At 40.0% G+C, this 11,981-nt stretch overlaps 1 protein-coding gene across 4 annotated transcripts in view; it reads right to left on the minus strand.

The window, feature by feature from the left end:
• Window positions 1-11,981, minus strand: part of LTBP1 (latent transforming growth factor beta binding protein 1) — a 437,031-nt gene that overhangs the window by 114,612 nt on the left and 310,438 nt on the right. For all 4 annotated transcript variants that reach the window (XM_007450947.1, XM_007450950.1, XM_007450949.1 and 1 more), the window contains 4 exons: window positions 11,830-11,955; window positions 10,492-10,617; window positions 9,967-10,089; window positions 6,352-6,471 (listed from right to left, as the gene is read on the minus strand). In XM_007450947.1, coding sequence (XP_007451009.1) covers window positions 6,352-6,471; window positions 9,967-10,089; window positions 10,492-10,617; window positions 11,830-11,955 — 495 coding nt within the window. The remainder of the gene's footprint in view (window positions 1-6,351; window positions 6,472-9,966; window positions 10,090-10,491; window positions 10,618-11,829; window positions 11,956-11,981) is intronic.

Below are 11,981 nucleotides of genomic sequence, written 5' to 3' on the forward strand. Positions count from 1 at the left end.
GGCGCAGTGGTTGAGAGTCTGCCTGCCAATGCAGGGGACACCGGTCCGGGAAGATCCCACGTGCCGTGGAGCGGCTGGGCCCGTGAGCCATGGCCACTGAGCCTGCGTGTCCGGAGCCTGTGCTCCGCAACGGGAGAGGCCACAAAAGTGAGAGGCCCGCCCACCGCAAAAAAAAAAAAAAAAAAAATAGGTTATATGTTCCTCAAAGACTCATCACTGCTTTTCAGAATTGGAAAACAGTCAATGCTATGTACATCGCAGATGAAGATCCAAAGATGACCTCAGAAAAACAACCCACTAATCTGAGCAAATCACTAACCCTGTACCTCACCTTTCTAAAACAACATTGTGTCTTTCAGAAAATCTCAACTGGGCTACCTACGGATAGGCCTGCCATCTCAGACTCTGGAACTCCTGAGCCAGAACTACTGCTGCTTGTAAGGGACGATTCCCGTCCACATGGATCTTTCTATTCTATGAACTTTTATTTTCCTTATTATCTTAATTATATTGTTTTGTCCTCTAATTGTCTTGGGTGTACATGAGAGGTATATGAGACATTATATAAAACAAAACAATAGGAGCTTTGAAGCTAAGAGACCTGGGATCATGCCCTAGCTCTGCCATTTATTACCTATGACCAGGAGCAAGCCCATTAACCTATTTGGGAAAATATTTCTATACCTGTACTACAGGTACACTGTAAACTGTGTAAAGAGAAATTGTTTGTTATTACAGTAACTAGTATTCCCACACAGGTATATTTCCTGCCTTCAGAAGTAGTTTGTTTTTTTCAATGAGATATAATTGACATTATAACATTATGTAAGTTAAGCAACAAGGATGTAATGTGCAGCACAGGGAAATACAGCCATTATTTTGTAAAATCTTTAGATGGAGCATAATCTACAAAAATGTTGAATCATTACGTTGTCACCTGAAACTAATACAATATTGCCAGTCAACTATACTTCAATAAAACGTAACACTGTGCAAGTTTAAGGGATGATTTGATACACATATTGCAAAATGATCAATACTGTAGCATTACTAACACATCTATCATGTCTCACAATTATTATTTCTTTCCTGGTGAAGACAATTAATATCCAGTCTCTTCGCAACTTTGAGGTTTATAATATAGTATTGTTGACTACAATCACTGAACTCTGCATTACATCTCCAGGGCTTACCTACTAGTTGCAAATGTGTGTTATCCTCTAATAACATCGCCCCAATTCCCCTACCCCAGGCCCTTATACCATTCTACACTGTTTTGTTTTGCTTCTTTACAACTTCAAATCTTCTCTGGCATCTAGGAGACATATACATAGGTAGGCGCTCAATAACTACTTACTGACTGATTAGAAGATTCCTTTAGCATATAATGATTTAGGGACAAGGCTGATGTTTGCACATTTTATAACATCCACAAAAGGTAGACCGTGAGCTCAGCTGCCATCTTACATAAAAAGAATAATTGTAGGACTAAAGTCTTCAATTTTATTTAAGTTTATGAATTTTCATATATTCCATAAAGGTTAACAATGGTCTTAAAATCTGAAAAGAAATCCTAAGGTGAAAAGAACTCCTAGAACAAGCTCTCCACGTTTATCCTGTAAGTTTTCTGCACCTGGTTTTGGTTAAGACTGTGGCTAACCAGTCGTCAAGCGGATTGAACAATACTAAGCTCTTCAAATACCGAAGACCTACTGCATTTAGAACACTCAAATGGGAGTCACAAAGTCATCATTAACTTAATTACGGCCAACAAAGAAGGATCACTTTGATAAAAATCTCAGAAATTTGTGTCCCCGTATCACATGGTTTGCCAGACTCAACTATAAGGCAAGGCAATAAACTCAAAAAAGCCTAGCTGCGCACATCTACCAGATGGCAGATATTATATATCGTGTCTGTTGTGTAGATATTGTGAAGGTGAGCAAAGAAAGCGAAGCAAAAGAAAGAGGATGGCAGTACTGTAGAAGTGAAAACATTTGTTAGGGGTGACCCTGCAGAGAAGCATTATGATTCTCAAGAAGTATATTCCAGCAAAAGAAAAATGCTCAGAAGTTGAAAGGAAACTGTAAGATTGAGATAACTTAAATTCAAAAGAGAAAGCTCCTGTGACAGTTAAAAACTATATGAAATGAGCTTAAAGAAAGCCAAAGAGAAGACAGTTATCCATAAAAATGTGACATGTAATTTACTTTAACAGGTATCAGTTATTATTGCATTTCTTCTATTTCAGGACAAGGGAAATAAAACGGAGGTAATAGGGTCGGGGGAAGAAGGATTATAACATTTCTCGGGTCCTACCTTGTGTCAGACACCTTACTCAGTGCTTTCTATCACATTTAATTCTAGCAATAAACCCCATGACGGAAGTTATTTCAATACACGTTACAGATATTGAAACCAAGCTTCAGAGAGGTCACATAGCCCATAATCTGCCTAAATTCAGGGAAATATGATCTTTATATCACAGTTACTGAATGCACCTTTAAACAATTATATATTAGAGAATTTCCTTTGGGGGATGTGGCTCTAGTCAGGTCTGAATCAGGCTAGTACTTCAAGAGTCAAGGGAAACCTGTAAATTGAGGACTTGACACGTCAGCTTCCTTCAAGAAAGGCTCTGATTGAAAGCAGCCAGATGGAACTGGCCAGAACCCAGGGTGATGAAATAGTCCTAAAAGGTGGGGATCGTGTGGGCAACAGCTCCAGGCTGAATGTGAGGTCCAAGGAATACAGTGTTAAAACGATGAAAGTGGCTCTCAAGAGAGCACAGAAATCCACTATTGGAAAGAAGAAGGTACATTAACAGAAGAGCCAACACGAGTTGCCAGAAAAGCATTAAGGGATAGAAATTTTCAAAGTGCACAATAAACTATTGAGAATGAAGGATCATATGCCCTGAACGAAATCCTAGGAAAAAGTATAAAACCCCAGACAGCACCTGCTGACATTTTACCTGTTTCTGCCCCAAACAATTTCTGTTCTAATTCATAAATCAAGGAGAAGCATCAATCAGTAAGATCCAGTTTACACGGCATGAATACAAAGAGGCCATTAACGGTTTCAGCAAGTTCACCATTTAGTCAGCGAAAGCAGCAGAAAGTGTAACTGGCATCAAATCCCTGCAGAATATAAGGGTCAAAATGGCAATTCTTAATGAAACCATTTAATAGAAAAAAGAGTCAACTGGACATCAAGATCAATGAGTTTTTTAAAAAAAAACCATAAGCGTAATGCCAAAGAAAGTACTATTCTGTGCAACACTGTACAAGTTTAATTATAATAACTTAAAAATATGCTGTGAGAGGAGAGTCGTAGAAAAAGAAGGATACTAAGACTTACAGAACAGCCCAGCGAGGTAGGGATTATCATCTCTACAGATGACAACTAACAAATGTTCTGTGTAGGACTTTTCTCCCAACAATGAGATTCAGGAAATTTTTTTAGTCTTTAATGCCCTCATACATTAAAACTTGGGGGAAAATGTCTCATCAATGTACCCTGAATTGTCTGCACTAGAAGGACAGAGGAAGCCTCAAAACTAGTCACATTTAACTGTTAGACACAGAAACAGTCGATTAGCAAGGAACATTTTGTAAACCATTTATCATTTGACGCCTTCTCTGACCTCCATAGAATCTCCAACACTCTCTATATCCCTTAGGCAGTTTTTTTTTTTTTTTTTTTTTTTTTGTATGTCTTTGGAGAAATGTCTGTTTAGGTCTTCTGCCCATTTTTGGATTGGCTTTTTTTTTTTTTTTTTTTTTTTCTTCATGGCACTCATCACACCTGACATACCATATACTCTACTTTCTTACTTGTGAACTCTAGAGGCTAAGTGCAACGAAGGGAGGAAATTTATTTTGTTCACTCTCAACTCCCAGGGTCTAAAACAAAATGCCTGGCTCAAAGTATGAATACAGTGTTGAATGATGAAAGTGGCAAATGAAGAAATGAATATATGTCAGGTTGTGTTATCAGTGAGCTCAACTCAAAGATGAGCTTAGGTAGGATTGCACCTTCTGAAAAGTATTTTAGAGTACCAGAAGTAGAAAGATAAGACCTAAAATGTATAAAGGAACAAAACCAAAAAGATATGACTGGGTATTCACAAGCACTGTCAGAGTACTGCAGAAAAATCCAGTCCATTCATTGGCTCAATCTGAGCAGAAAGGTATGTTGCAATATCGGCTTTTCATCACACTCAACTTTAACATTTACAGCTCAACCGCCATAAAAAACTAAGATGGAAAAATCCATTTTGGTGCAATCTGCAATAGCCCACAGGAGAAACTTACAAGAACTGCAAGTTCAAGATGAGCAATGGATGGCACTGTAATTACATCACAGAGGCGAAGCTTGATTGACAGATGACATAAACCTAAAACTCTACCCAAGGCAGAAGGAGAAGAGTACCCAGCCTACTTTTAATAGGAAACGTGTGACCTTAGTTAGCAATGCAAAACCGAAAGTTATTGCTTGGCCAAGTGGCCAAGTGTGTGACTTGGGGTGAGTAACATGGTGACCTAACAGTTCTGCTTATGATTCTACTAATCTCCCTGGCAACATGATACTGTTGTTAAATGAGGTGCTCTGTTTCTGTCACTCAACTGGAGCAGCGTGGTCACAATCAGATTGATTACGCACATCTAGGTGTAATAACTCATGTATTATTATTCCCCAACCTAGACCCATGCATTTACATTGAAGAGCATCACTTTCCCATTTGGTCAGTCATGTTGCATTAGTAAATTCATGAATCAGGGCTGTGTTTATACCACGATTGTGAATTTTAGTTAGTTAAGGTAAAGTTTGGGCTCTGCTCTTGGATTACAATATGCATTGATATGTGAAAACGAGTACAAGAATGGAACCTTGATAGGCAGCTATGAAATTTATGCCAAATGGAAAAATTAAAACCAAATGCACATTCTGACCAACACTGATTATATAAACAAATGCTTATGAAAACAAAAAATTTTCTTCTGCCCAAAGATCAACATCTCGCAATTCCACTGATAGAGACCCTTGGGGATGGGCATGAGATTCAGGGCAGGGCGACACCTGCAACTGGTAGAGGCTTAGCTCATGCTGCCAGGTGATGAGTGCAAAGCTTTGAAATTGGGAGTGCTTCCACCAAGCCCACCTATCCCACCTCCTCTAGAACACCCACGCGTCTTCCCAGAGATGTAAGAATAAAGACCAACTTTTTTTTTGTAGGACCAAGAGGGTCTGGCATGGTCTGCCCCCTCATCCTGCAGCAAATCTTCCCTTGTACTCTGACCTTCAGCACACTAGCCTTTCAGCTTCTGGAACATGACCTGCTTCCTCCTTCCACGAGCCCCCGGCACATGTCAAATGTCCAAAATGATCTCCCTCTCATCCCCTACCCCAGTCAAACCCCCGGCCAAAGCTTAACTCAAGAATTTTCCTTGAGGCAACTCATTTTGTCATATGCTCTTGTAACATCAAAGAACCCTCCTTCCTAACACTTGGCTCATTTGTACATTTGCATTTACTTATGACATGTCTAGCTGAGTATCTGTCTCCTCAACTAGATAGTAAGTTCCATGAAGAAGGTACTTTTTTGGTCCCTCAGTGTATCCCAGCACTGAGTACAACTCTGGGTATAGATAGTGAGTTCTACTGCATTTGTGGAAGACAGGAAAGAAGGAAGGAAGGATGGAAAAGTTTAACTCACATTGTCAGAATGTGGCAATGGGGCAGAAAAAGATCAGAAACACAAAGGAAAACCATTAACAGGAAAAAGCTAACTAGAGCACAGGTAATTGGGACCAAAGCAGATTCATCACTTATCTTCCTCAGTGCCTAAAGTAGGTACTCCATATTTGTTAAATACTTGAATGAATGAATGAATGAATGAATGAATATAAGGGGCATGGGCAATCAATCCAGATTTCTCTTTCTACATTTGCAACTTCTGCTGCAAGTCTGTGTATATTTCCTGATTCTATGAGTCTGTGGTAGCTTCTCATGCCTTTTCTCTCTTTTTAAGCATTTTGCTCTCCACTTCTCTCTCTGTGGCACTGATTAGTTTATTTGGTTTTGGGTATTAATCACACCAGGGCTAACAATTTGTTTCAATCAGAATTATCTGTCCCATGTAAAATCTCACTTCCTTCATGTCAACTGAATTTCTTACTTTCTTCACGGTTAAAAGTTACTTAGAACTTTTCTCTGAATGACATGAGTTTGTTACATCCCTTTTTTTCTTTTTCCACTTTGAAAGATGCCTCACTTGGCATTATACCACTCTGTCAGAAAACGGGCCAGACAGACGAAACACAACTATGATAACACTCTAGTACCTACCAAGACACTGCCCACTCCAGCCTCGGAACCCTTCCGTGCAGGGAACACACTGGTAAGATCCAGGAGAATTCACACACTGCTCATCTGGACAAGTACTTGGAGTCAAACATTCATCAACATCTGAAAAAATCAAAAAGCTAGGTCACAGACATTTTATCAGAATACTAAAACACAAACTGACTCGTATGATGCAGGGGAAAAGAGGCATGTTTTATCTACATTTTGGTGAGGAAAACAATAACTGAAAAAGTGACACACTGGGTCTGTACTTAAACACACAGTGAGAATGCATGGCCGAGTATACCATGCATACCATGCATGCAAACCTTTATGGCCCCAATTCTCCAGCTGGCAGGCCCAGACCTCTCCACTCTGGGAATTGGCAGTTCTCTGGGGCCACTTTCTGGACATCAAACCTTTCAAGTAATAGCATGGCTTGCCAGAAAGAAATACAAGAAATGGACATGAGAGTGAGGAAGCCATTTATCCACCTGGCTAGAGGTTCTCGCTGCAGTCACTGGATGCCCTAGGGAAATCCTTGCTTTGGCTTCATGGCCCCCAAAACATCCTAGGTTTGAATAATTTAAAACATTGCATATGGTAGGAATTCCTTGGAGGTGGAAAAAGAATATTAGGAGAGAATGAACTCATCAAATACTTCCAAGATTTTCCAGAAAATACAGTGAATGATCAAAGGGTAATACATTCTGGTTTAAAATACACCTTACTTTTCACATTCACAGCTAACGAAAGTTATTAATCCTTGTTCTTTTCAATGTGAGGAGAAAAAAAACCACCTTAAATACAGATGGAACTGTGGCAGAGATACAAGAGCTTCAGGCTTTTTTAAGAATAGTAAAACAATAAAATGGAGGAAAAGTAACATATAAGAGATGGTTCAACAGTTTAAAATGAGTAGTAACACCTTGGGTACCAACCCCAACAAAAATAGGTGTTTTTCTGGAGTTGAGTTTTGAATTCAAGTGAGTGGATTCAATGTCTAAGTGTCTCATTATGAGATGTATATAGGACCTCTAATCATACCTAAAATGTAAACAGATTTTTCAGGACATAAGCTAAAAAGTGAAAGAAATATATAATGAATACACCGAACATACATGGGCATTTGAGGTCATCATTCTGGTAAATTCTCAAAAATCATCTCTCATTATGTATCACTAGACATGTGTGAAAAGACGCTTAAGGTAAAAGATGTTATTAATAGAATAAGCACCAGGTCAGTGTTGTAATTTTTTTTTTTTCCTATCAGAGAAAAATTCTTGCCAACAGACAATGACACACAGTATTTTTTTTTTTTTTAGGTCAGATGTTCTGGGACTTCTTGTTCTACAAAAAGATGATGCTTGCCAGTTTCATTTTCCAAACAGCATTACATCCTTCTCTGTATGGGATATTTTATAAAATGGAACTACAACTGCTAAGTCAGAGAGGGTCATTGAGATAGGCTGGTTTGATAAATAAGGTACAACGCTGAGAAACACAAGACAATATCCCTGCATTTCCTGTTGCTCTCACCTCTGTTTGCTTGTTCCCTCATCTGTAAATAAGGGACTACCGGCCTGGTAATACCTTCACAGAATAAAGTAAGGATGCATGAGATAACGTCTGTAAACTACAATAGACTCCTTGGAGACTGGCGCAGTTTGAAAGCAACTTTGTCAGTGACAGGTGAGAAAATCTTCAGTGAGCCAGAAGCCCAGGGACCTTTGGTTCTAGTCCATGATGTATTAGAAAACAGCTATGTTATTTGACTCCTTCATTTCAAGCCTTTTCATGGGGATAGAATTATACAATTATTTACTCAGGGAATGCTGGTGATATTTCTGTTAAGTAATTTCTATACACTGAATAGTCTCCTAACTGCTTTCCATTTATTTCCTTTATCTTCAAATTTCTTTTCTATTCCTTTCTACTGTCCATCCTTATGCTCTAGTAATTCCTTAAATAGCTTATCTTCCTGTCCTGAGTCTGTGTGTAGAACTTGAGGATCCAGATTTGACCTTCTGGAGGAGCACTGCTTTGCAAATAAATGCTTGTCAGACATACCCACGCCTTTTTTTTTTTTTTTTTTTTTTTAAAAAAAAAATTCCCACAATTACAGACGTTCTGAGAAGATCTATGCAAAAACAAAACGAGTCAGGGAAAGGGGGAGTTTAAGGAAACTAACACTTCTTGAGAACTAACGAGGTGACAGGCACCATACAACATTCTGCAACACCCTGAAAGTTCACTGCATGGTTCCCATTTTACAGATGAAGAGCTAAGTTTTGAAGGGGCTACGTACCGGGCTCCAAGTTAGACAGTTACTGAGTGCGGGGGTCATGCCATAGTCTCTGCTCTCCCCATCCTCAAGCTACCTCCAGAGCAGAGGGAGAGTCCCCCGTAAGAGAGTAGGGACACTTCACACCTGTGCTGTCCCATGGCCCTCAGCCGTCAGGAGAAGAGTTCGTATCTCTGTTCCAATGGGAGCTGATCAGAGATGCAGCAACATAAAACGCTCCCCAGATAACTCAGGGGCCGAGGTAAGGGGCCAGCAAGAAAGGCAGGTGCAGGCTGCCAAAAAACTGTCTAATGAGCTCTCCCTCGAGACCTGGTCATTGGAACCATGAAAAAAACCAACATGTAGGAGCCAAGAGACAGCTGAGAGCAGCCTGCCCCAACCGGCCCATCCCTCCTGAGTGCTGGAGGCCCAGCCACGTCTGAAAAGAGGCTCAATGTCAGGCAGCCGGGCAGGGAACCCCACAGAACCAGCACCATCCCTACAGACAGGCTCCTCCAAAACGTGCCCAGAGACCCCTGCTCCTTTGCCCTCACATTTCTTTGGCAAGATTTAAGCAGAGGTGCAACATATTTCTTCACGAAAATAATTATTCAAAGCGTACCATGGTGGTTTCGAAAAGTACCTGTGTGACTTGGACACAGGCACGAGCAGAAATATTCAATGGTTAATCATTTTAATTTTGAAAAGTTAAAAACTTTTCAAAACATTTTTACAACGAGAGCAAATCCACTGCTGGGGTCAATACGAAAGAAATTTTATCTAGCACAGCTGGAATCTGACTTGGAGCTGGTCAGACAGCACTTCTGTAGACAGTCTGCAGGCAAGTCCCAGAACACACGCAAAAGAAAGAAGCTGAGACAAAGGAATGGAACAAGGCGAAAAGGTCGAGAACAAAAAGTCCACACTGGTGACACCTGCATCATGCCCCCAGATGAATGATGCAGACACTATATAATGATGCAGACACTATAAGTAAGTCTGGGTTTGTACTAAAATCCTCTGCAGTTAATTGTTCTAAAGTGATTTCACTCTACATACCAGAGAAGGCAGATACTGAAATGAGTAATAAAGAGCATATGAAGGTAGAAAATGATGCAGACAGAGCCACTGAAGTAAGGCAAAGGGGCTGTGATCCCAGAAGGCAGCAAGAGCTTGGATGAGCTGGTATCCTGCACAGATCGGTGGTGAAGGAAAATTCGTACCAGGCCAGGTGCCCGCCAGCCCTGGGTTCTGGACCCAGCCCTATATTTCATGGTCACGTGCACTCAGCACTTCAAAGGGGCGCAGGCTCCCCATCCTCTCAGCAGACTCACCCTCGCAATGGCCTGCGGGGGTCATGCGGTACCCGCTGTCGCAGTATTCACACCGAAAGGCCCCCACGGTATTGACGCAGTGCCCTTCCCCACAGACGTCTGGCCTCAGGCACTCATCAACATCTACGCAAAGCAGAAAAAGTTGTCGAGTTTTATTTCCCAAAACATAATTCCAAACCTCTCCCATCTCCCAGGTTAGCTCGATGTTAAGAATGAAGCAACTGATTCCTACTATCCATCATCTCTTTGATTTGTTCCAAAAAATTGAGTGGTTTTGATTTACTCGAATCCAAAAGAAACATTTAACGCCTCTGTTTTTTGCAGACATTTGATACTATTCATTCAAAACTGTTGGGGAAAAAATTCCATTTTTTAATCTTCCAGTATCTAGCAGATAACTATGCTGTAACGGGGGTTTAATAATAAATTTGGGGTTGTTTGAATAAGCCTTGGACTGACGGAATCTTAGGGGAGCTAGAAACCCGCATGTGGGAATTTACGCATCAGAAAGAACACTGTCATTACCTATGCAGTTAGTACCCTCCTCACTGGCCATGAACCCTGCTGGGCAAATACACAAGAAACTTCCCTCAGTGTTTTCACAGCGTCCCTGGGAGCAGAGGTGTTGGGCCTGAGCGCATTCATCAATATCTGTTAACAAAAAGACAGATAAAAGGATTAGTGTAGTCTAGCATGAAATTCTCAGTCTCTCTGTTCATGAAATACCAGCACACCATCCCCTGTGCCCCACAAAACTTTATAAGTGAGGAAAACAGTAAAAGGAGACACGATCAGTCTTCCTGAATACCTGAAGGGCTGTTACTGGGAAAAGGGAATACACATACGGTGTACTGCTTTGAAAGCTCAAGCTACAACCATGACGTAGGTGTTTCAAAGAGAAAGATTTCAGGTCACCACAAAACGACCTGCCTGATAACTGGAGTCATGTAAGCACTGGAATTCACTGTGCAACTCCCAGGCCAGCTCAGCAGAGACAGTCAGAAATGTTGCGACAGGCACTCTTTCACTGTGCACTTGGGTAAAGCGAGACTGAATCATCTCGACCGACTGCCCTTTCCAACTTTATGTGCTGGGGTTCTAAACATAATACATCTAATGTATACAAATTCAAGAGAAATAGCCATGTTATGGAGCAGGTGGATGTTCCCCTCACACCTCACCCCACATATATATGCAAAACAAAACGGCAAAAGTCACATCTGCATAATGGCATCTAGCATATTAAAGTGGGTTTAATTAGGTATATGCCTTTGTTGCTCTGTATTTGCCTTGTAACTCTTAGTGCTGAATTTTCTTTTTCTAAAAAAAAGATATTAAATTTAGTGTTAACACATTAAAATGACTTAACACTATTACACCCCTTTTTGAGATTAATTTTTTTCCCCAAAGAAGCATATATGAGATCCCTACTTTATAAATTCATTAATAGTTTTGTGTCAGGATATATTGATTTTCAATATAGAAATCCCTTTTAAAAATCAAATTTTATGAACTTAGATGAACATAATTCTTTACTGCAGAATATATTAATTTGTTTTGCTAAATATGTTTGTAGATAGCTATTTCTAGAAGTCTTAATTTTATATTCTTTACCTGAAAAGCTTTGGGAAATTATTCCACCTTTATGTAATTGTATCACACTTGGCAAGGTAGGTAGCATTGAACCAAGTGGTAAGAGCCTCCTAGGAGTTTACTGAACCTCTTTTTGAGTACCCTTAGCTCAGGGATAAAATTTTTAAAAAATTAAACACAATAACATTTTCCCCATGATAAAAAAAATGTTCTTTATGTGCAAATATTTGATATTTAATAATCTCATCTACCAAAAGTGTCTCTTCTTACCAACACATTTCCTCTGTTGCTCACTGAACTTGTAGCCATCATAGCATATACAGGTATACCTCACCGGTAGGTTAATGCAGTGTCCTGCTCCACAGATATCGGGGTTCACAGTACATTCATTGATTTCTTTAAAAATAAAAAAATGTAGGGAA

Source organism: Lipotes vexillifer, unplaced genomic scaffold (assembly GCF_000442215.2).
Source record: "Lipotes vexillifer unplaced genomic scaffold, Lipotes_vexillifer_v1.1 scaffold776, whole genome shotgun sequence".
NCBI lineage: Eukaryota > Metazoa > Chordata > Mammalia > Artiodactyla > Lipotidae > Lipotes > Lipotes vexillifer.